At 43.3% G+C, this 25,549-nt stretch overlaps 1 protein-coding gene across 1 annotated transcript in view; it reads right to left on the bottom strand.

The window, feature by feature from the left end:
* Positions 1 to 25,549, bottom strand: part of etfbkmt (electron transfer flavoprotein subunit beta lysine methyltransferase) — a 27,637-nt gene extending 2,088 nt beyond the window's left edge. Inside the window, exons 1-2 of the mRNA XM_060839506.1 lie at positions 25,151 to 25,549; positions 14,573 to 14,703 (exon numbers count right to left, since the gene is read on the bottom strand). Coding sequence (XP_060695489.1) covers positions 14,573 to 14,703; positions 25,151 to 25,416 — 397 coding nt within the window. The 5' untranslated portion in view covers positions 25,417 to 25,549. The remainder of the gene's footprint in view (positions 1 to 14,572; positions 14,704 to 25,150) is intronic.

Genomic DNA, 25,549 nt, shown 5'->3' with positions numbered 1-25,549 from the left:
GGAAGTGGGTGTCTTTGGCTAGACTAGCGCTTATTGCTCGCAATGTCCAGGAGCCACATAAGAGTCAACCACATGGCTGTGGATTTGGAGTCAACTGTAGACCAGACCAAGAAAGATGGCAGTTTCCTTCCCTCAAGGACAACAGTGAACTAAATAGCTATTTCTGACCATGCTTTAATCCCAGATTTCTATTGAGTTCAAATTTCACTAGATACTATGGCAGGATTTGAGCCCAGGTCCCCAGATCATTACTTGGGTTTTTGAATGAACTGTCCAACAATAATACCACCAGACCATCGCCTGCCTCTTGTTGGACCTCTTGGGGTAGAACCCTTGTTTTATTGTTTCTCCTTTTAAAACCTTCTACTTTTACAAGCAAAGATGGAATTTGTTAAAGGTAAGTCTTGTAAGACGGTTGATTGTGAAGTAGAGATATCTAAGGGTTTTTGGAAGGCATTTGACAAGTGTCACGTAGGCTTTCCAAAAAGCAAGTAGATGGGGTCATAGGGAAAGTGGCAGCTCAATGGTCAAATAGCAATGGATGGTTTTTGAACTGGAAGGTAGATTGTAGTGGTTCTTTTTCAAAGGTTTGGTTTTCAGTCGATTATTCCTGGCAGTTTTTAGAAGACAAGCAAGAACATGGACAGAGTTATCAAATTTGTAGGTGATGGGGAAATTGTCAAAATTGCATATAGTGATGAGAATAGTTGCAGACAATTCTAGATCCTGTATTTCAGGAAAGCCCATAAAAGCATTTTTTAAAAAATGACAGGAGTTTTACTAGAATGTTTCTGTAGTGAGGGACTTCAATTAGAGAAAGGATTAGCACATTTTTTTTGAATAGACAAGGTCGAGGTGACCTAGAAAGCTTTCAGGTGTTGAGAGTTTTTGATAAATTACATAGTGAGGAAAGCATTCCTGATGGGCTGCTAGTTATACAAAGTAGATACAAAATCTCTGGTAAAATGAAAGGAGATCAGAAATGTTACCATTGCATTGTCAAGATCTAGACTATTTCCTGAATAAGGTGGAAAATGGCCTTAATAAATAGTCTTGAAGTAGGTTTGGTCAGATACCGAGCAAGAGGAACAACACTAGAAATTGCTCGAAAAACTTAGCAGGTTTGGCAGCATCTGCGGAGAGAAAACAGAATCAACTTGTGACTCTTCTTTACAGAACCCAAACTTTTCAAGAAATTTCTGTTTTTGTTTCGATTTCCAGCATCCGCAGTTCTTTGGGGATTTTTAAAAATGTTTACTGAGGATGAGGAACTTGCAGCAGTGCTCCCCAAACTTTTCCACTTATGTTTGAGACTTGAAAAAACTCCGTGACCCCAGATTTCTGACAGGGAGGAAGTGTGAGAGTCAGGGTTTAGAGGGTATGGGGGAATCTGGATTAGAGGTGCAGGAATAGCACAGCAGTTCAGGCAGCATCCGAGGAGCAGTAAAATCGACGTTTCGGGCAAAAGCCCTTCATCAGGAATGCTGTATTCCTGATGAAGGGCTTTTGCCCGAAACGTCGATTTTCCTGCTCCTTAGATGCTGCCTGAACTGCTGTGCTATTCCTGCACCTCTAATCCAGAATCTGCTTTCCAGTATCTGCAGTCATTGTTTTTACCTAGGGTGAGGGGGAAGATAGAGTGGTGTGTGGAGATTGGGGTGCTGTTTTAGACTGAGTGTTTTCAGATAAAAAGCACGTTCCTTTTCATGAGGTTTTTCAGAACAGAAATCTGTAGTATATCTATCAATATTCTCCGTTCCTTGCTGAAGAACAACAGCAATCAGCTTCCGTCTTTTGAACGCTTCAAATGCATTTATATTACTTTTGAGAAAGAGTTCTAGATTTCAATTAACCTTTGGAAAATAAAATACTTCATGAGTGCTGCTTTGCCTAAAGTTAATCATAAAAATGCTGGCTGATTTTAAATAAAAACAAAATATTTTCACTAATAGCAAACTTAAAAAAATCAAGGGCTGAGGAGGAGAAAGTTACATAAATAACACTAAAATGGAAATAGATTAACACCTGCTCAAAGGAATACTTTAATGCAACTCTATAATTCAGTGCTTTTAAAATACCAAGATTAATCCAATGTTTAGTCATCTGATTTTTATTCCAACAGAGGAGCATGAGTAATGGAATGCTATGTGCTGCTGAGTCACTCTTCCTTCCATTAAAATTGGCAGCTAATCCATCTACTTGCCATTCAAAAAGTTGAAATCAGTTTCACGATAAGCTACTCATATTTCAATTTAATTGTTTTCTTAATAAGAGCCCGAGAATATCTCTGCACCAAGACTAATGAGGAAAGCTTGACATGATTGTTTTTACCTTTTTGAACCTATTTACTAACCAAACTGCTCAGGGATGTCATTACACACATCTTTGACAAGATTGACACTCAACAAGTCTAATACAAAGCCCATCAGCCTAATGTTAAGATTGAAAAACATTGCAGGCAGCTTGTGCAAAATGCTATTAAGATATTCGTGTTCACAACCATGTTGAAAGTGGATAATCCAAGCACTATTCTGTCTGATGAAATTTTGAGGAGAATCTGAAACGGTAGTGTCGATGGAGTACTTCAGGTTTCACATTCCAAGGTGTTGCTGTATCCAATTCTCAACTCCTTGATTCATTCTCATTGCCTGGGTTTACAAGCCGCCTCTTTTTGAGCTTTCAGTCTCACTGAGATCCCATCTGTAGTGATTGTAATGAGGTCAGCCAGGTGGATCTTTTGTAATATGAGGTCCCTGATTGGGGCTGTTAGCCTCGTCCAATCAGGGAGCCCTGGCTGACAGACATCAGCAGAAGTGACAGAGGTTCTGCTCACTCTGAGAGCCGGCTCTGAGGGAGTTGAATCAGCGTTTCCAAATAAAGGGTGACCTGGTGATGGGATATCGGCACCTATGGAGTTACTTCATGATCTCTTGGGCAAAACTGTCCTAAAGCCTGCCTTAGGATCTCCTGATGTAGTCAGCCTAAAAAAGAAAAAGAAAATAAGCAGGAGTGACAGGTTCTGCTCACTCTGAGAGCTGCCTCTGAGGGAGCTGGATCAGTGAGTGAAGGACTCCATTTTGTGTCAAGGAGAGGGACTGACCTCTGAACTGCCTGGACCATACAGTCAGTGTATTCATTACTGCTGTTATTGTTTCCCACTGAGAAGGAGAGTTTTCCTTTTTTGTCTCTCCCTCATGTTTCAGGTAGACTTTGCTTTGATAAAAAGAAAAAGAAAATAAACCGAAATGACAGAGGGTCTGCCCACTCTGAGAGCTGGCCCTGAGGGAGCTCAGTCAGTGTCAGGGACTCTCTCCGTGTAAATAAAGGGTGACTTGGGGACGGGATCCTGGTCTCTGTGAGAGTTATTTCACCATCTATCCCTCAAATGATGTAAAATATCCCATGGCACAAAAGTGTAGGGGGGTGGTTTCCCCAGTTTTCTCTTTTGATAACAGCATGAGGAGAGATTATCTGATCATTAATCTCAATATTATTTGTGTGAGCTTGCTTCGTGAGCACCTTCACTTTTCCTGCCTACATTGCTGCCATAACTACACTTAAAGATGGTACTTTTTCTCGCATGTTAAGTATTTGACTGATGAAAGTTGTATAAAATGCAAGTCGGTTTTTATTTCTTTGGGCTGGACTGCTTCTTTGCTGTCAACTCAAACAAAAACAGTAGGTATTCCTTCGAGACCGGGGTGAGAATCCCTCAATTTACTGCCATCCATGTGCTTGTCCAGTAGTCACTTAAATGTCCCTAATGTCTCTGACTCTATTACCACCGCTGGCCGTGCATTCCACGCACCCATCACTCTCTGCGTAAAGAACCTACATCTGACATCTCCCCTATACCTTCCTCCAATCACGTTAAAATTATGCCCCCTTGTGACAGCCATTTCTGCACTGGAGAAATGTCTCTGGCTTTCTACTCTATCTATACCTCTCATTACCTTGTGCGCCTCTATCAAGTCTCCTCTCTTCCTTTTTCTCTTCAGTGTGAAAAGGCCGAGTTCACTCAACCTGACTTCATAAGACAAGCTCTCCAATCCAGGCAGCATCCTGGTAAATCTCCTCTGCACCCTCTCGAAAGCATCTACTTCCTATAATGAGGTGACCAGAACTGAACACAATATTCCAAGTGCGGTCTAACCAGGGTTTTATGGAACGGCAGCAAAAACCTCGCGGCTCTTAAACTCAATTCCCCCGTTAATGAAATCCAAAACACCGTACACCTTCTTAACAACCCTATCAACTTGACTGGCAACTTTGAGGGATCAATGTATGTGGACCCCAATACACTGCCAAGAATCCTGTCTTTAACCCTGTATTCAGCATTCAAATGCAACCTTCCAAAATGAATCATTTCGCATTTATCATGTTTATTGCCCATCCCTAATTGCCCCTTGAATTGAGTGGCCTGATCAGATATTTCACATTGCTGTGGGTCTGGAGTCACATCTAGACAAGACCAGGTAAGGAAGGCAGTTTTTTTCTCTCAAGGGCATTGGTGATCTCTTGATACGCCAAACCAGCATTAGAAGTTAAAATGTTCTGCCGTAATTAGGTTACCTGTTTCAATGCGAATGTTACAAAAAAAACAGATGTTGCCTCATGATTGATAGCACGATGCCCACTTCTTGGTATTACACTTTGTAATGTTCATAATTTACGGTCATTACCTGTTAAATCTGGATCTCACTGGTTCTTATGTCTGAGCGAGGAGTGGCATTTTTTATTTGCTGTCACCCTAAACCATTGCTTTTGAGAAATGTTGGCTTCACTTCTGCCACTGAAAAGTGAACATTGAGATGGCAGATTTCCATTGGCACAGCCTCTGTATTTTGATGAGCCAGTTGGCACATATCATCCATGACCTGATTTGTGCCTCCAATCATTGATGGAAGTTGGCATTGAACAGGTACTGACAACCTGCCTCCAGCCATGCTGATTAATTAAAGCCACTTCTCACCTTTATAATTTGGACATTCCTTCGCTATGAAAGTCAAGTTTCTGTAAACAGAGACTTTGATCTGTTTCCTGTGCCTACACTAGTGTGCAAGCCCAGTGTTAAGGAATACTCACTATACTATATAGTTTATTGTAGCTCATTTTAGGAGAGGCAGCTGCCAAGTGGTATTTTCACGAGATTGTTAATCCAGTGACCCAGGTAATGTTTTGTTCCATGGCAGGTGGTGGAATTTGAATTCAATAAAAATCTGAGATTAAATGTCTAATGTTGACAATGAAACTGTTGTCAATTTGTCAGGGGTGGGGGGGATGCCCATCTGGTTTACTAACGTGACTCCAGACACACAGCAGCAATGTCGTTGACTCCCAACTCCCCTCTGGGAATTATGGGGTAGCCAATAAATACTGGCTGGGCCAGTGATGTACACACCCTGAGAATGAATTTTAAAAAATAAATTTGGATCAATGAGTAAAACTATGAGTAAGATGATCATAGAATCTCTACAGTGTGAAATCAGGCCATTTGGCCTATCACGTCCACACCAACCCTGTAACCCTGCATTTCCTAGGGCTAATCCACCTAACCTACATACTTTTGGACAGTCGGGAGGAAACCCAAATGGACACAGGGAGAATGTGCAAACTCCACACAGTTACCTGAGAATCGAATCAAACCCAGGTCTCTGGCGCTGTTAGGCAGCATACTAACCAATGGACCACCATGCCACCTGGGTTAACTAAAACCAAATGATACAATATAATGGATCAAGAACAGATACAGTCAATAAATTTAAGAAAATTGACTTTGGTGCGGAGGGGTTTAAAGTTTTAAAAATAAATGGCATACCAACTTCAAGGTTATTTTTAATTCACTCATGGGATGTGGGCATTGCTAGCGTTTATTGCTCATCCCCAGCTGCCCTTAAAGAAGGTGCCAGTGAACTGTAATCTTGAGTCGTTGCAGTCTTAATTGGTGTAGGCACACCCGCAATACCATCAGGAGGGAGGTTCTGGATATTGACCCTGTGAAATTGATCAGCTGGTCTGCTCCCTTGTGGAACACAACAAAATGATCTGTAAAGTTTTGTACAAGTCAAGCAAAGAGATCAACAAAGAGCCAGCAATGGAATACAAAAATGCCCGTTGACTGCAATGCAACTGTACAGGGGAGCAGTGTACAGCAACCAAAAGAAATCTGAAATTAAAAACAAATTATTTGAAATGGACAACAGATTCAACAACGTCAAAAGAGAGAAAAAAAACACAACAAATACTAAGGGTCAAGATCTATTGTGGGCCTGGAAATAGGTGACTGTAATAAGATTGGTGGTACACTGGCTCAGTGGTTAGCACTACTGCCTCACAGTACCAGGGAGACGGGTTCAATTCCAGCCTCGGGCAACTGTCTGTGTGCAGTTTGATGTGATTTTGTGTGTTTCTCTCTCTCATACACACACACACACACACACACACACACTTTACCAAGATTTCACATGCGCAAACACACACTCTCTCGCATCCACTCACACACACTGACTCTCTCTCACTTTCTCATGCACGCCCACACACATATAAGTCTACTGGGTGAATCTGTATTTGCAGAATTGTGTTTGCAGATGCATTTTAGTTTGCTCAAAAAATGCACAATCTGCAGGCAGTCAATACATGTAATGTTTTGTAAATTCCAATTTGAAAATAGAACCAGTCTGACTCAGGATTGGGATAGACAGAATCACGCATGTAATGCATTGTCGGAGCTGAGATGTCACCTTTTGTTATAAAATCTTAGGTTATCTCGACAAGGTGACTTAAAAGAAATTCTGGGATTTACATATTAATGAATCAAAACCTGCAATCCATTCTAAAAGATGAAAGACTGAATAACAGTCCAAGTTTGTTCAATATATCATTCCAGTTGCTATAAATTCTGTGTCTTATGGTCTTACACTCCACAACCACCTGATGAAGGAGCGGCGCTCCGAAAGCTAGTGCTTCCAATTAAACCTGTTGGACTATAATCTGGTGTTGTGTGATTTTTAACTGTGTGGAGTTTGCACCATCTCCTCCCACAGTGTAAAGATGTGCAGTCAGGTGGATTGGCCATGCTAAATTGCCTATAGTGTGCAGGCTGGGTGGATTAGCTATAGGAACGTAAGGGTTACAGGGATAGGGTAGGGATTTGGGATGTTCTTCAAAGGGGGCGTGTGGACCCGATGAGCCACAATGGCCTGCTTCCACATTATAGGGATTCTATATTCGGCAATTCAAAGACTGGGTGGGGATAAGAGGAGAACAGGAATCTAAACTGTTGACTCTTGTCACAGAGTGAGAGTTCATAGGTAAAGTATCCAGTCAACCAAGAGGTTTTCAAGAGGTTGAGAGGAAGTGAAAGCTATGCAAAATTTGCACTGTGTGGAGAGAAAGGCGTTAGAAGTAATTGAAAGACAATGAAAAAGCATTCAAAAAGACATAAAACAAAACATATCAAAATGGAGGTGCAAGAAATGGACAAGAAAATACAAATAAACAGAAAAGGACACTTAATGGTACAAGATTCTGAATCAAACAAGATGTTAAAAACCCACAGAACATCTGTTGGCACACACAAAAAAATGGCTATTTTCTGAAAATCAGTCCATACATCACCTTAAAATGTCACCATGTCTCCCTTTGTCTTGAAGCTGTGGTGACATTCATCCCCAGAACACCACCTTCCATGAAATGGGAGAGGTAGCTAAGGTCTACAATTGCTAAAAGCTAACTTGTAGATCAAAAGGTGAAGACTGCTTTAGAAAATAAATTGGACTTTGTTTGTGAAGGCTGAGCTGAGCTTATGTGAAACCTTCGTGAGGGACTAAATGCAGGAGTCAGAGTAAGAATGAGAGATAGACTAAGAGTCATAGAGATGTACAGCACGGAGATAGACCCTTCGGTCTAACCCACCCATGCCAACCAGATATCCCAACCCAATCTAGTCCCACCTGCCAGCACCCGGCCCATATCCCTCCAAACCCTTCCTATTCATATACCCATCCAAATGCCTCTTAAATGTTGCAATTGTACCAGCACCACATCCTCTGGCAGCTCATTCCATACACGTACCACCCTCTGCATGAAAAAGTTGCCCCTTAGGTCTCTTTTATATCTTTCCCCTCTCACCCTAAATCTATACCCTCTAATTCTGGACTCCCTGACCCCAGGGAAAATACTTTGCCTATTTATCCTGACCATGTCCCTCATGATTTTGTAAACCTCTATAAGGTCACCCCTCAACCTCCGATGCTCCAGGGAAAACAGCCCCAGCCTGTTCAGCCTCTCTCTATATGCGAAGGGCCTGTTTCTTTGCTGTCTGAGTCTATGATGTTATAGCTGAACCATCAACAACCATTTGGAAAGCTGCTGGAAGCAATGGGGGAGAGCTCGAGAAAAGCTGTGGAAGGATGAGTTAAGGTGGGGTAAGTGTATTTTTCACAATATGGATATCCCCGAGGAGATGGCATCTTTGAGATGCAGAAAAAGGAAGGATATGCTCAAGGTCCTGCTAATCACAGTCAAGAAAAATCTCTATAGGAAAAGAGGCATTCAAAGCTGCTTGATGTCAACACTAAGATACTGGGAGAAGATTGTCAGTGAAGATTCTAACGCCTACCCTCAGTCAGAGGTGGCACGGTGGCTCAGTGATTAACACTGCTGTCTCACAGTGCCAGGGATCTCGGTTCGTTTCCATCCTAGGGTGACTGCCTGTGTGGAGTTTGCTGGTTTTCTCCATGTCTGCGTGGATTTCCTCAGCCACTCTGGTTTCCTCCCACATTCCAAAGGTATGTAGGTTGGGTGGATTGGCCGTGGGATGTACAGAGTTATAGGATCTGAGTGGGACACTGGCTGGAGTGTTGATGGGCTGAATGGAGGTTTATAAAATCATGTCCACATTGTAGGGATTCTTGGAGTAAACAACCTCTGTAGGGGTGCACCCACACTTTGGATGGCTGCTGTGATGTCAGGACTTTGTCCTTGCATTTAACATCTTGATCTGGAATTGACTTTATTTTCTTAAAACTGGTTCCTTAGTGTTTGCAGTTAGCTCCTGTTCAGTTCGAGCAACAGGGTCACCAATATCTCCCTAAAGAAGGATAATCTGAGCTAGAGTTCTAATGAGTGAGTTTCCAAAAGGATGAATGCCACCTCCATACATCACCCAAATGGCAATTCTGATAAATCCAGACAGTAGATATTCATTGGCAAAAGAGTTGGGGGCTGAGAGAATCAGAGCAATATGATGTGGACACCACAGGAGGTGCTGACACCACGGTACTAGTAATTCAAAAGGCTAGTGATCTGGGACATGGGTTCAAATGCAATCACAGAAGCAAGTGGAATGTAAACTCAGTTAATAAATTTGAATACAAACATGACCATGATACCACCATGGGTTGCTGTAAAAACCCTTCTGGTTTGCTTATATCCTTTAGAGATGGAGATTAGTCATCCTCACCTATTCTGGCCTACATGTGACTCCAGACCCACATCAATGTGACTGATTCATAACTGCCCTCTGAAATGGCCCAGCAAGCCACTGAGTTCAAGGGTACTTAGGGATGGGTAACAAATGCTGGCCTCGCTAGTGACACTCACTTCTCATGAATGAATATAGGAAACAAGAATGGAGCTGTTCACCCACCTCTGTCAGTTGTCGTGATGTGAAAGATGCTGGTGCTGGACTGGGATGGACAAAGTCATAAGTCACATGACAGCAGGTTATAGTCCTGACGAAGGAGCAGTGCTCCAAATGCTTGCGATTTCAAATAAACCTATTGTCATGTGACTTCTGAATTTTTCAGCCGTTAGACTTGGTACGGGGTCGACTTGCAAACTAAGACCACAGGTTAGTAACCCCAGTAACAAACTACCCCAGTAACAAACTACTCCCATATTTCATGTAAAGATACTTGTAAAGAATTAGTTTAAGTTTTAATGAAGTTTGTGCTTTTTGTTCGAGGCATGGTCTATTTGTGAGAAACTAAGCTCACACACTTCAATAATTTCAGTCCGAGACAAAATCTGAATCAGTAGTGTCCTTTATTTTACTCTTGCAAGAGGGTGTGATGTCCACTGTCTACAAGGCAAGGGACACACACACCGAATTCAACGAATACTCGATATTTATATAATTTGGTTTCTATTTTTTTTATTTCATTGCTCCTCCCCTGTTTACATCCTCCACTTCCCTAAGACCGGTACCCATTACTCCTGTTTATCTCTTGCCTTATCTGGCCTTATCTGTGACAAAATGCTTATTCCTGGCCTCTCAAGGCCGTTTGACCTCATCCTGCTGTGGGTCATTGTTAGGCATATCCTTTCCTTACCATTACCTACTCCCTCCATCTGTGCCTTCCCTCACATCATCTTATCGTTAAGACCCTTTTAATTGGGGTTTGTTCCTGTGTTTCTGTAAAAGTGGGAAGCAGATATTTATACCTACTGTTTGTACAGGCGTATCTAGCTTAACTGCCTCTCCTCACAGCACCTTATCTAGTCACCTGTAATATCTACCATTGTTTTGCAGTCCCATTTCATTCTTGCATACAGTTTTACCTAAGACAACAAACAATTATGCATTTCCTCCACATAGTTTCCATTCTTGTTGACTCAGCTCTTGGCTGAAACAATTACACACTGGTGAGAGTTCATTTACTTTGGATAAGTAATTATAATTGCAGAATGAACACTACTTTACCTATATCCCACATATTGATGACAGAGGGTATGGGAACTCTGGCAGGCACTAGACGATATTCAGATTCCTCATCTTCCTTACATACCTAGTCCAGATATTTTAAAAACACAAACCATCTCACTTCAAACACTACAGGAACCCTGCAGTCACTCTGCAAATGAAACAGCACAGACTCATTTTGCTTCTGAGTTAAGAATCTAAGTTATTTGAAAACTGTTTTTGGAATCCTGCCAAGAATGTAATTGTCATTTTTGTTTTCTGTTTCCAATTCCTCACCTAAATGGCATCATATTCACATAACTGCCTGCCTTGTGTTTTATGGCATGCTGTCTCCTGCTGCGATTGCAGTCTCCTCATGTTACTATTAATAGAGAATTGTTTTATTTCCAATGACTCCCAACCGTGTTACACCCACATTTGCTTTGATTCGTGAAGCTAAGAGAGTGAGTGCAGTCTTTATTATCAGTTTGTTTAATGCTGTAATTTTAAAAGCCTTCAACACTGATTGCCACACAAAAGAGAAATGCTTCGAACTGTTAGAACAATTGGGTTCAATTTCTGATCCGTATCAAGTTAGATTATTTCAAATGTGAAAACAATTCCCAATAATTATCTATTGCATTCCTGAGCTTGGGAAAGGGAGTAAAAACAATCCCAAGACTCCTGATATGTATTACTAGGCCACAGTATAGGGCTTGAAAATGATGCCCACAATAGTGCTAAGGCTCACAGATCAGGGCAACTGTAATGATTTGACAGCAGTACATTGAATTAGTTGGTATTAGTAAACTCACACCTAACAAGATTTAGGAATTTAGAACAGGAATTCAGTAACTCCAGCTTATTCCACTTATCATTTTATTTACAGTTGACCTGTACCTGAATGCAATTTGCTCAACTTTGCCCTAGTTCCTTTATAGCTCTTTTAATCAACACTTGTTTTGATACAAGTGCTAATTGGATTCATGTGCTAATTGGAGCTTGCTAATTAGATACAAAATTGGCTTGGCAGTAGGAGAGGAGAAAGTGAGGACTGCAGATGCTGGAGATCAGAGCTGAAAATGTGTTGCTGGAAAAGCGCAGCAGGTCAGGCAGCGTCCAAGGAGCAGGAGAATTGACGTTTCGGGCATGAGGAGACTTAAGGTGGTGGTGGAGAGCTGTTTTTCAGACTAGAGGCATGTGACTAGCAGTGTTCTGCAGGGATCGGTGCTGCGCCCACTTTGTCATTCTTACAAATGATTTGAATGAGAATTTAGGACACATGGTTAGTATGTTTGCAGATACACTTAACTTGGTGGTACAGCCGACAAGGAACAAGGTCATCTAAATTACAAAGGGATCTTCATCAATTGGGCCAATGAGCTAAGGAGCGGCAGATTGAGTTTTATTTGGATAAATACGAAGTATACAAACAAGGGCAGGGCATATACAGTTAATGGTAGGGCCCTGGATAGTATTGTTGAGCAGAGAGACCTAGGGGTTCAGGTACATAATTGTCTGAAAGTGCTATCACAGGATGGCTAAGAAGGCGTTAAGCACACTTGCCTTCATTGCTCACACTAATGAGTATAAATGTTGAGAGGTCACATTGAAGTTGTACAAGACGTTGGTGAGGTCACTTTTGGAGTACTGTGTACAGTTCTGGTCACCCTGCTTTGGAGAGCATTCAAAAAAGATTTATCAGGGTGTTGCTAGGACTTGAGGGTTTGAGTAATAAGGAGAGGCTGTTTAGGCTGGGACTTTTTCTCCTGGAATGTAGGAAGTTGAGGAGTGACCTTACTGAGGTTTCTAAAATCATGAGGGGTATAGATAAGGTGAATAGTACATGTATTTTCCCTAGGGTTGGGGAGTTCAAAACTAGGGGGCATATTTTAAAGATGAAAGGAGAAAGATTTAAAGGGACGTTTTCAAACAGAGGGTGGTTCATATGTGGAATGAACTGCCAGAGGAAATGGTGGATGTAGGTATGGTTACTGCACTTAAAAGATATTTGGACAGGTACATGAAGAGAAACAATTTAGATGGATATGGACCAAACGCAGGCGAGTGGGACTAGTCTAGTTTGGGATGATGATCAGCATGAACGAGTTGGACCAGAGGATGTGTTTCTGTGTTGTATGACTGTATGATCTCTGGGACAGGTGGGACTTGAACCTACGATTTCTGGTCCAGAGGGAGGGACACCATCACTGCACCACAAGAGAATGCAAGAACATAAGAATTAAGAGCTGGAGTAGGTGAGTTAGTCCCTCAAGCCTGCTCGGCCACACTATACTGTTATTGTTGATCTCACCTCTGCCTCAACTGCACTTTCCTGCCCACTCTCCATTACGATTAAACAATAAGATCGAGGAACAGAGTTGGTCCGTTCAGTCCACTCCACTATTTGATCATGGCTGAGACGTTTCTCAACCCCATTGTCCTGTCTTGTCCTGTTAACCCTTAATCCCCCTTGTTAACCAAGAACCTATCTGTTATGGAAAATAAAGAGCATGAAAGCATGGGAAGAGTTAAAGCATGAGGATCACTGGCGATCTGTTACAAGGGGACTGTGGAATTGTTACACTAGTGAAAAGGTCACTGTGGCAGGATGAGGTAAGAATAGTGGAATGCTGATACACTAACTAGCAGAGTCAGACTGGGGCTGAAAGGTCACTGTGGCACGCTGAGAAAACAACAATTAGTAAAGTCAGCCTCATCTGCTAAATTCCATCATGGCAGGTTGTGACAGGCCGGGGACAATAAATATTTAGGACATGACAATAAATATCTAATCAGTCATTAGCAGGGTCAGCCTGGGACAGAAGCCCATTGTGGTAGATGGGTTAGTAAAATATCTAGTCATGACATTAGATTAATATTCAGTAGAATGTTGGACAAAACCACCGTGACAGAAGTAGAGAGAAAACAGGAACTAACATTATTGGTTCATGATATATCTGGAGAGAGAGAATTCTGACTAACACAGTGGGGCATGCTGATAAGCTAACAGAAACATGATAACAAAAAGGTATAAAGAGCCACGGACTCTGACGTTCAGGGGCAATCATGAATTCGCTTTCTGGTTGTCATGGTTTTTGTTTGCAAATAAAAGATCTACTTCTTGAAGAACTCTCTCCTGATGATTCTCTACATTTTCTCCACGACACTATCTCTGTGACACAATGACTTGGCCTCCACTGCCTTCTGTGGCAATGAGTTTCATATATTAACCACCCTCCCGCTGAAGAAATTTCTCCTCATCTCAGTTTTAAAGGGTTGTCTCTTCAGTCTGACGCTCTGCTCTCGGGTCCTAGTCTCTCCTACTAGCAGGAACATCTTCTCCCTGTCCACTCTATCCAAGCCTCTCAGTATTTGGTAAGTTTCAGTAAGATCCCCCCCGTATCCCTCTAAGTTCCATCGAGTACAGACCCAGAATCATCAATTGCTCCTCATGTGACAAGCTCTTCATCCACAGGATCATTCTTGTAAACCTGCTCTGCATCCCCTCCAACACCAGGGCATCATTCCTTAGATATGGGGCACAAAACTGCTCAGACCAGAAACATACCCAGCCTCAGCGGTACATCCCTGCTCTTGTATTCTAGCCCTTCTGAAATGAATGCTAACATTGCATTTGCCTTCCTACCAACCAACTGAATCTGCATAGTAACCTCAAGAAAATCTTGAACTGGGGCTCTCATGTCCCCTTGTGCTTCAGATTTCAGAAGCCTTTCTCCATTTAGAATATAGTCTACACCTCTACTCTTCCTACCAAAGTGCATAACCTCATACTTTCCCACAGTGTTTTCCATCTGCCATTTCCATGCACTGTTATCATTTACAATGACAGATTTGCAACATAGATTTCAGTCTGTTGCTTCTTACCTGGATCAATGTCATTGGCAAGAACGTGTGATGCTCCACTCATGGAAGCTGCAATGGCAGAGGCACCACAGCCACTTCCCACGTCCAACACCCTCTTTGACCTGGTGACCGCAGGGAAATCCAGGAGGTATCTAGGAACAATGTTTAGAGCAAATGAGTTTGGATGCTTCGGGCTCCTTGGAGCACTGCATCATCACAAAACAATTCTGCCCTTTCCTTCCTCTCCTTTTCCACTGCTGGATTTGACTTTAGGTACATCATCTACAGCTGCCTATGGCTTTATGAGGTCACTATTTATAATGTATAACCTGAGGTTCACTGATCACTGACAAAGTGCTGAAATGTTATATTCACTCCGAAGCAGCCTTGGCTCAATGGTCACACTCTTGTTCTTGAATCAGAAGCTCCTGGGCCCACATCATGTTTTTGAGATTCGAACTCAAATCTATGATGACATCCTACGGACAGGCTGGGACCAGTGGAGTCATAGAGATGTACAGCACAGAAACCGACCCTTCAGTCCAACCCATCCATGCCGACCAGATATCCCAACCCAATCTAGTCCCACCTGCCAGCACCCGGCCCATATCCCTCCAAATTCTTCCTATTCATATACCCATCCAAATGCCTCTTAAGTGTTGCATTTGTACCAGCCTCCACCACGTCCTCTGGCAGCTCATTCCATACACGTACCATCCTCTGAGCGAAAAAATTGCCCCTTAGATCTCTTTTATATGTTTCCCCTCTCACCCTAAACCTATGCCCTCTTTTTCTGGACTCCCCCAAGCCAGGGAAAAGACTTTGCCTATTTATCCTAGCCATGCCCTTCACAATTGTGTAAACCTCAATAAGGCCAGCCCTCAGCCTCTGCCCCTCCAGGGAAAACAGCCCCAACCTATTCAGCCTCTCCCTTTAGCTCAGATCATCCAACCCTGGCAACATCCTTGTGAATCTTTTCTGAACCCTTTCAGGTTTCACGACATCTTTCCAATGAGAAGGAGACCAGAATTGCACGCAATATTCCAAGAATCCTGCACTTGAAGGAGGCATTTAACTGAAGACCTGGCAGACCTCTCAGTTAAACATAAAACAATATCCATGGCACAGATCTAAGAGCAGGGAGCTCCCAGTCTCCAAGGCAATAGTTATCCTATCAACAATAATGCAAATCAGAAGGTTGTAAGCTCAAGCTCCACTCCACAGCTTGAGTATAAAGTTGAGGTGATCGTTTCCAGTGCAATACTAAAGGAGTGCTGCACTGACAGTGGTGATGTTTTACAATTGAACTGATTTTGATTTCAGGTAAATGTAAAAGACCCACAATCTGAACAGTTGTAGGGAAGCTATCCCCAGTCTCCTGGTCAATATTTACCCCCTCAATTAACACTACAAAACAGATTACCTGATCCGTAGTGTATTGTTTGTGGGAGTTTGCAATGTGAACCTTGGTCACTCTGTTTCCCACAGTGACTCTGCTTCCACAGTGCTTCATTTACTGTAAAAGTCCTTTAGGACAGCCCTTGGTTATAGAAGTCACCAAAAGAAACACAAGTCTGTTCTTTTTTCTCAACCATATTAAAAGAGACATAACAGATTTCTTTGCTTGCTGTGGGAGCTTCAATACGATGGTATCGTCAGAGTAGTGAGTCTGAGCTTCCAGTTAGCTGACACTTTGAAATACCACTGTGTTCCTTGGCCACCATCTCTGTCCTGGGCTTACTGCAGAGCTCCAGGGAGGCTCAGCACAAGCTGGAAGAACAGCATCTCATTTTCCACTTGGGGACCCTGCAGCCTTCAGCTCTTAACATCGAGTTCCATAAATTTAGTGCCTGAATGCCCCCTTTCATGACATATCCCTAGCCCTGTCATCACAGCTAAACCCATTTTCACCTAGTCATTGTCCCAGATTTTCAGCTTTACTCTTTCCCGGCTTCCCATTATCTGTCCGTCAATCTCTCCCTCTCCATTTCCACCTATCTGTTCACTCCTTTGCCCCTCATTCCCTGTCATCAGCATAAATACCACCCTTTCCTTGCTACTATTTGTCCTGAAGATGGGTCACTCATCTCAAACCGCAAATACTGCCAGCCCTGTGGAGTTTCTCAGCAATTTGTTACATATTTGGAACGTCCTGACATCATTATTTTTAAGTGCAAATCTTCCTTCCTTTACTCACTGCCATTTAATCTGTGAGTTTCGTAAACTGTTTGTAGCATAAACATACTCACTTTGTGATTTTTACAAATGACTTGGTGAGGAAGTGGAAGGGTGGGTTCGTAAGTTTGCTGATGACACCAAGATTGGTGGAGTGGTGGATAGTGTGGAGGGCTGTTGTAGGTTGCAATGGGACATTGACAGGATGCAGAGCTGGGCTGATAAGTGGCAGATGGAGTTCAACCTGAAAAAGTGTGAAGTGATTCGTTTTGGAAGGTAGAATTTGAATTCAGATTACAGGATTAAAGGCAGGATTCTTGGCAGTGTGGAGGAACAGAGGGATCTTTGGATCCATGTCCATTGATCTCTCAAAGCTGCCACCCAAGTTGATAGAGTTGTTAAGAAGGCAAATGGTGTGTTGGTTTTCATTAGCAGGGGGATTGAGTTTAAGAGCCGCGAGGTTATACTACACCTCTATAAATCCCTGGTTAGACCGCGATTGGAATATTGTGTTCAGTTCTTGTTGCCTCATTATAGGAAGGATGGGGAAGCTTTAGAGAGGGTGCAGAGGAGGATTTACCAAGATGCTGTCCGGACTGGAGGGTATGGCTTATGAAGGTTTTGGGAGCTAGGGCTTTTCTCATCGGAGCGAAGAAGGATGTGAGGTGACTTGATAGAGGTGTACAAGATGATGAGATACATAGATAGAATGGATAGTCAGAGACTTTTTCCCAGGGTGGAAATGGCTATCACAAAGGGGCATAATTTTAAGGTGGCTGGAGGAAGGTTTAGGGGAGATGTCAGAGGTAGGTTCTTTACACAGAGAGTGATGGGTGCGTGGAATGCACTGCCAGCAATGGTAGTAGAGTCAGATACATTAGGGACATTTAAACTACACTTGGACAGGCACATGGAAGTTAGTAAAATGAAGGGTATGTAGGTTAGTCTGATCTTAGATAGGATAAAACGTCAGCACAACATTGAGGGCCAAGGGCCTGTACTGTGCTGTACTGTTCTATGTTTTATGTACTTACAGAGCTGTATAATGAGAGGTCGATGCCAAGGAAATGAGTGGTTTTAAAGGGGACATTAAAAACATAATTGAAGAGTTCTGAAAACTGAAAGAGATGGGTTGACACAAAATCATTCAAACGAACAAAGTTTGTCATCAAGGAGCAATGTGATCCAGATATATTTATTTTACAAATTATTGCCCAATATATCAAATTGACTGCTGAGTTTAAGTCAATGAATATTTTATATCTAACGTTGTCACTGGGATTTAAATAAAGCAAGATGTTGGATGCTGGGTATTAATCTTTATATGAGCAAATCTCCCAAGGTATTGCTTGAATACAACTCTCTTTGTATATCGCGGGTTATTATCAATCAGGTTTGACAGGGATAATGCTGCAGGAAGTATACGTATAGGAGGCACACAACAGTGTGACAGATCAAAGATATATCTTGCAAACTGAAAAAAGTACTGTGGTAAATTCATAGGCGTGTCCTTTCAGGATGGGTCTGGAAAGAGCATTTTGAGCAATAAAATGCTGATTAAATTTGGTGATTAAAGACAACAGTGGAGAACTGGATGGTGCAAGAATAAAAATGTAAGATGGGGATTCAAGTATTTTTTTAAAAGAATCAGGTTAATGGAGAGACTGACAAGGATAGTGTTAATTGACAATCATTTCCCATTCATTACAAGGCATGAGTAAACCCTTTTCTTGAATCTGATATCGTCCTTCTGATGAAGATATTCCAGATATGGCATTAGATAAGGAATCCCAGGATACTGACTAATTGAGGCTGACAGAATAGATAATATGTCCATTTTAGGATGGTGTGTATTGGAAGGAATATTCGAGCTGATGGTTTTCCCATGTTCTTTCTGGTATTGTACTTTATTAAGTCAATTAACACATTAAGTCAAATGGCGAAGGCATTCATTGATGTAAATTACCACGTAAATTACATACAAATTCCAATAATCGGGATCTAATTGTTAAACTTGTTTCATCAAAGTGGCTCCAACATTGACATTTAAACAAATTCAGTTCCATGGGGAAGGGAGCAGTTGGCCTCAGGACTATAACTTACTGAAGTGGTACTATCAGTCTTGTGGGGAAGTTTCCGCAGAGTTGCCTAATATAGAGGTGTTCTGCTGCCTATCTTTGGGGGTACTTTCAGTCTTCAGTTATTGGGAGCTCTGAAGATCTGATCCAATGTTGTTTTAATTTGGTTTTGGGAAGGAGAGAGATAATCCTTATATTTATGAAGGCAATGGGCACGTGATGATAGGTGATGTATTTTAATGGCATTTTCAATCTTTCACTAAAAGTGACCTGTAGAGGGCCACATAGAGTCATAGAGATGCACAGCACAGAAATAAACCCTTCAGTCCAACATGTCCAAGCTGGCCAGGAATCCTAAACTAATCTAGTCCCATTTGCCAGCACTTGGGCCATATCCGTCTAAACCCTTCGTAATCATGTACCCATCCAGATGCCTTTTAAATGTAATTATACCAGCCTCCACCACTTCCTCTGGCAGCTCATTCCACACACGCACCACCTTCTGTGTGAAAATTGTTGCTCCATAGGTCCCTTTAAAATTTTTCCCCTCTCACCCTAAATCTATGCCTTCTACTTCTGGACTCCCCCATCTCGGGGAAAAGATCTTGTCAATTTAACCTATCCACGCTACTCAGGATTTTATAAACCTCTATCAGGTCACCCCTCAGCCTTCAACGCTCCAGGAAAAACAGGCCCAACCTATTCAGCCTCTCCCAACAGCTCAAACCCTCCAACCCTGGCTACATCCTTTTCAATCTTTTCTGAACCCTTTCAAATTTCACAACATCCTTCCTATAAGCAGGGAGACCAGAACTGCACACAATATTCCAAAAGTGGCCTAATCAATGTCCTGTACAGCCGCAACATGGCCTCCCAACTCCTGTACTCAATACTCTTACATCTCTTAAAAGCAAATAAATTGTTAGCACAGATTCTCCTGCTCCTCGGATGCTGCCTGGCCTGCTTTGTGTTTCCAGCACCACATTTTTCAACTCTGGTCTTCAGCATCTGCAGTCCTCACTTTCTCCCAGATTACATGCAAGTTGACTATATTCATTCATCAGGGAGAACTTGGGTTTAGCATGCAGCATTTATGCACAGTTAACCGTAATGTTTGGCACAACACTTTTTCTCAGCATCTCGCCATCTGGGTAGTTCTTGGGGATGTCAAGGATGCTTCAAGTGGCTGATTGGACAATCCTGCCAAACCATCAGTGCAGGAGAGATTTCTACAACATCACCTGTACTTAAATTGTGCCGTTAAGTGTGCAAGATGTTTCACACTTGACTTTATAAAACAAAATATAGCCCGGGTTTAGTTATAGAATTATACAGCACAAAAACAGACCCTTCGGTACAAAGAGTCAATCCCAAATCAAACTAGACCCACTGCCTGTGCTTGGCCCATGTCCCTCCAAACCTTTCCTATTCAGACGTATCAGATGAATGAGACTCCGGGAATTTTTTCAAGGTGCCAGCAGTGATCCCAACGAGCCCACTGACGAACCAGAATAGTCATCACAGGGATCGCAGAGAAGCGACCAAAGAAGGTGTCAACTTTGACCCCACCAGAGGGCCATTGCCCTGGACTTGATATGCGTGGTCAAACAGTCAGGAAATATATAAATGCCAAGTTCATCAACAAGGTAGACTAAAACATCACCCGTTCACAACGCAATGCCATCCAGGCTCTCAAAACCAATCACATTGTCATCAAACCAGCAAACAAAGGAGGAGCCATCATCATTCAGGACAAAACAGATTAATGGAAGGAAGTGTACTGACAACTGAACAACCAGGAACACTCCAGGCAACCACTGGCTGATCAGCACACCCGGGAACTAAACACATTGATCAGGGCTTTGGATCCAGTCCTCCAGAGTTCCCTACGCACCCTCATCCCTTGTACTTCTTGCGTAGGCAACTTCTACTGCCTTCCAAAGGTACAGAAAGCCAATAAACCAGGACGCTCCATCGTATCAGGCAATGGGACTCTATGTGAGAATCTCTCTGGCTATGTGGAAGGCATCCAGAAACCTATTGTACAGGGGATCTCCAGCTTCTGTCATGACACTACGAATTTCTTACAGAAACGCAGCACCCACAGACCAATCAAACCGGGAACATTCCTCATCACAATGGATGCTTCTGTACTCTACACCAGTATCCCCCACAATGATGGCATCACAGCAACAGCCTCAGTACTCTACACCAACAACTGCCAATCTCCAAACACCATCCTACAACTCATCCACTTTATCCTCGATCACAACGTCTTCACCTTTGACAAACAGATCTTCGTCCAGACACATGGAACAGCCATGGGGACCAAATTTCCACCCCGCTATGCCAATATTTTCATGCATAGGCTTGAACAAGACTTCTTCTCTATGCAGTACCTCCAACCAACGTTGTACACCAGGTACACTGACGACATTTGCTTCCTCTGGACCCATGGCGAGGAGTCACTGATAAAACTACACAGTGACATCAACAAGTTTCATCCCACCATCAAACTCATCATGGTCTACTCTCGACTGTCTGTCTCATTCTTGGACAAATGCATCTCCATCAAGGATGGACACCTCAACACCACACCCTACCGCAAACCCACAGACAACCTCACAATGCTACACTTCTTCAGCTTCCAGCCAAAACATATTAAAACTGCCATCCCCTATGGACAAGCCCTATGCGTACACGAGAGTGTTCAAATGAGGAGGAATCTGATGGGCACTTGGAAGTACTCAAGGATGCCCTCATAAGATTGGGATACAATGCTCAACTCATCGACTGCCAGTTCCAACGTGCTACAGCAAGGAACTGTAATGCCCTCCTCAGGAGACAGTCACATGTTGCAACTGACAGGGTACCCTTCATTGTCCAGTATTTCCCAGGAGCCAAAAATCTACGCCATGTTCTTTGCAGTTTGCAACACATAATCAAAGAGGATGAGCACCTCGCCAAGGCCTTCCCCACACCTCCACTGCTCGCCTTTAAACAACCACCAAACCTCAAACAGATCATTGTTTGTAGCAAGCTGCCCGGCTTTCAGGACAACTCCATAAAACCCTGTCACGGTAGGCGCTGCAAGACGTGTCAGAGTGTGGACATGGACACCACCCTTACGCATGGGGACACCTCCCACCATGTACGTGGCAGGTACTCATGTGACTCAGCCAACCTTGTCTATCACCTACGCTGCAGGCAAGGATGCCCTGAGGCGTGGTACATTGGTGAAGCTGAGCAGAGGCTACGGCAACTGATGAATGGGCACCGCACAACAATCAACAGATAGGAGTGTTCCCTCCCAGTCAGAGAAAACTTCAACACCTCGGACCTTCGAGTGACCATCCTCCAAGGTGAACTTCTGGTCAGATAGCAGCAAAAAGTGGCCAAGCAGAGGCTGATAGCTAAGTTCCGTACCCATAGGGAGGGCCTCAACCGGGACCTTGGGTTCATGTCACACTACAGGTGACCACCATTGCACTACACACACACACACACACACACACACACACACACACACACACACACACACACACACACACACTCCTATATCTACACACACAGGCACTCCTATACACAGACACGCACACAGACTCCCACACTTATACATGCCCCCTTTCACAGACTTCGACCCATTTACACTCACACACACACATATACATTCTCTCTCACAGACACTCACAACCCCTCACCCCAGAAACACGCGCGCGCGCACGCGCGCACACACACACACACACACACACACAAAAATATACATTTGTGGGGTGAATTTATACTTGCAGAGCTACATTGTACTTTGCTCAAAAACTGCATGAATCCATATAAGACTCTGTTAACTCATCTTTTAGATTAGAATCAATCTAAACATTATGGCACAGACAACAGCACACAGGGGGCTAACACCTTCAACATATTATCTGGCTGACACCAATTGTTAAAGTTAGCCTGAGAATGTAACTTTTTGTTAAAATAAAGTTTTGTGATTTACATATGAAAGAAGTGAAACTAACATTGTCACTCTAACAGATGAGAGACTTAACAAACAATCAAGGTTTTTTCGATTTATAATTTCAGTTACATCACACTGTAGACTTTTGCTATAAATTCTGTGTCTTAAAATTGTGTACTCCACAACCGCCTGATGAAGGAGCAACGCTCTGAAAACTAGTGCTTCCAATTAAACCTGTTGGACTATAACCTGGTGTTGTGTGATTTTTAACTTTGTCCACCCCAGTCCAACACCGGTATCTCCAAATCATTTCCTATTCATGTACTTATCCAAATGTCATTTAAACATTGTAACTGTACCCACCACTTCCTCTGAAGTACATTCCACACACAAACCATTCTCGGTGTAAAGAAAAATTCCCCATGTGTTCTTTTTTAAAAAGTCTTTCTCCTCTCACCTTAAAAATATGACCCCGTGTCTTGAAATTCCCCACCTCGTTCCCAGACTGTGCTGAGTTACCTAACCTCGGTTGGGGTGAAGTAAAAAGTTTCTTTCTGCTTTAAGAGAGGATACAATTGATGGAATTTTGGAGAAAATCTGTTGGGTATAAGGAGGTGCTGGAATCTGAATAAAACCCCTAGAGCTCAAGTCATTAGAGAATGTTTGACATAGAATGTGAATGTAGAACTCAAATATAACCTGTCATGATAAGGTCAGTGAGGCACCTAATGCTCTATGTTGAAAGAAATTGAACAGTTAAATGGGGCATAGATTGGGCAGATAGGGAGAAACGTTTCCCCTTACTGCAGGGGTCAGTAACCATGGGACAGTTTTAAGGAGCAGCAGGGGTTGAAGAATTTTATTTGCTTCCGAGGGTGGTGGGTACTGGAAGTACCAAAAAAGGTGAAGAGTTGGGAACCTGCCAGATGTGTAAGAAGTATTTAGAGCTCTTGAAACCTCACAGCTACAAGGTTCACGTCCCACTTCCCCAAACATGTCTCAACATGTGATTAATTCACAATATCTGGTCAGCATAGACGAGTTGGAACAGAGGGTCTGTTTCCATGCTGCACCTCCCTACGCCTCGACAGGTTGATTAAAATAACTAACTGCAAGGCCTTGGTTCAAGTGCTGGAAAATGGGATTAAAATAGGTAGATGCTTGATACCTGGCACAGACATGATAAACCTTTACATATACTTTGCAAATTTTAGAATAAATATCATTTTGGGTAGTGGATGGGTGAAATCTCGTTGGCAGGAACATTGTGTGCATTGTCTGACTGTCATGTGATAACATTCAAAGACCTGTAAACGCCACCTTCAGGACTAGAGGTAGTGGCACAGGATGGAATTAATACCAAATGGCTTGCTCCAATGTTTCAATCCCTGACAAAAACAATTCCAGGGACGGAACACTTCACTTTCAAGGACAGGTTGAAGAATGTGGGACTATGCCCCTTGGAAAGGAGATGTCAGTGAAAAGATTTGATAGGGGGTTTTCAAAATTACGAGTGAGGAGGATATAGTTGATCGGGAATAGTTGTTCCCACTCACAAAAGAAAAAACACAAGAGGGCACAGATTTAAAGTGATGTGCAAAAGAAGCAAGGTTGATGCAAGGAAAAAACGTTTTCACACATGGAGTAGTTAGGTTATGGAATGCACTGCCTGGAAATGTGGAGGAGGCAGGTTTAACTGATGCACATTGGATGATTGTTTGGATAGAAATACTGTGCATCCATGTGGGGAAAAGGCCAGGAGACGGGCACGCAGTAACAGAACAGGTGAAGGCACGGTGGGCTGAATGGCCTCCTCCTGCACAGGGCAACGATTCTGTGGCATGGTGGCTCAGTGGTTAGCACTGCTACTTCACAGAGCTAGGGACCTAGGTTTGACTCCAGCCTTGGGTAACTGTGTGGAGTTAGCACATTCTCCCCATGTCTGTGTGGGTTTCCTCCCACAATCCAAACATGTGCAGGTTAGGGTGGATTGGCCATGGGAAATTGCCTATGGTTTTCCGGGATGTGTAGGTTAGGTGCATTAGTCAGAGATAAATGTTGGGGAATGGGTTTGGGTGGGTTACTCTCTGGAGGGTTGGTGTGGACTAGTTGGGCCGAAGGGACTGTTTCCACACGGTAGGGATTCTAATTTGTCCATAGTGTTCAGGGATGTTCAGGTCAGTTTGGCAGTTTAGTGATGAGAAATGTAGGGTTACAGAGATTGGGGATGGGCGAGCTGCTCTTTGGAGGGTCAGTGTGGATTGGATGGGCCGAATGGCCAGCTTCCACACTGTGGGGATCCTGTGATTCTCAGGAGCTCCTAACACGCACTGGTTTGGTCGGGGGTGGGGTGGTTAGGAGTCCATGCGAGTGGAGAAGGGCAGATACCTGGAGAGTGCCTGGCCCCCCGGCCAGTAGATAGCCCAGTAGGGATCGCTGAAGGGCCACAGGTGGGCCGGCTGGCTCCAGAAGCGGCAGCGGGGAGTGAGCAGTCTCAGGCTCATCTCCGGCGTGAGGTGCTCTCTCACCGGCTCCGTGTTGCCGGCGATGAACGCCCGCAGGTCGGGCGCCGCGGCTCCGCTCAGCTGCCGGGGGTGGCGGGGAGGCAGGCGCCAGCGCAATGCAGCGCCGGCCAGCCTGGTGCAGAGGAGCATCCCCCTCTCCCCCCCCCCCCCTGGAGAACTGCAGGCTCCTCTCTGCCTCTCCCCTGAAAGCAGCCAGATACACTTCTCCTCCTCGTTGTCCTCGCCCAGACTGCACAGAACAGCGCTCCTTCCTGCAACCAGA

The sequence above is a fragment of the Hemiscyllium ocellatum genome, chromosome 19 (genome assembly GCF_020745735.1).
Source record: "Hemiscyllium ocellatum isolate sHemOce1 chromosome 19, sHemOce1.pat.X.cur, whole genome shotgun sequence".
Taxonomy (NCBI): Eukaryota; Metazoa; Chordata; class Chondrichthyes; order Orectolobiformes; family Hemiscylliidae; genus Hemiscyllium; species Hemiscyllium ocellatum.
Note: the sequence above shows the minus strand (reverse complement) of the source record. Positions and strands in the feature narration are given on the sequence as shown.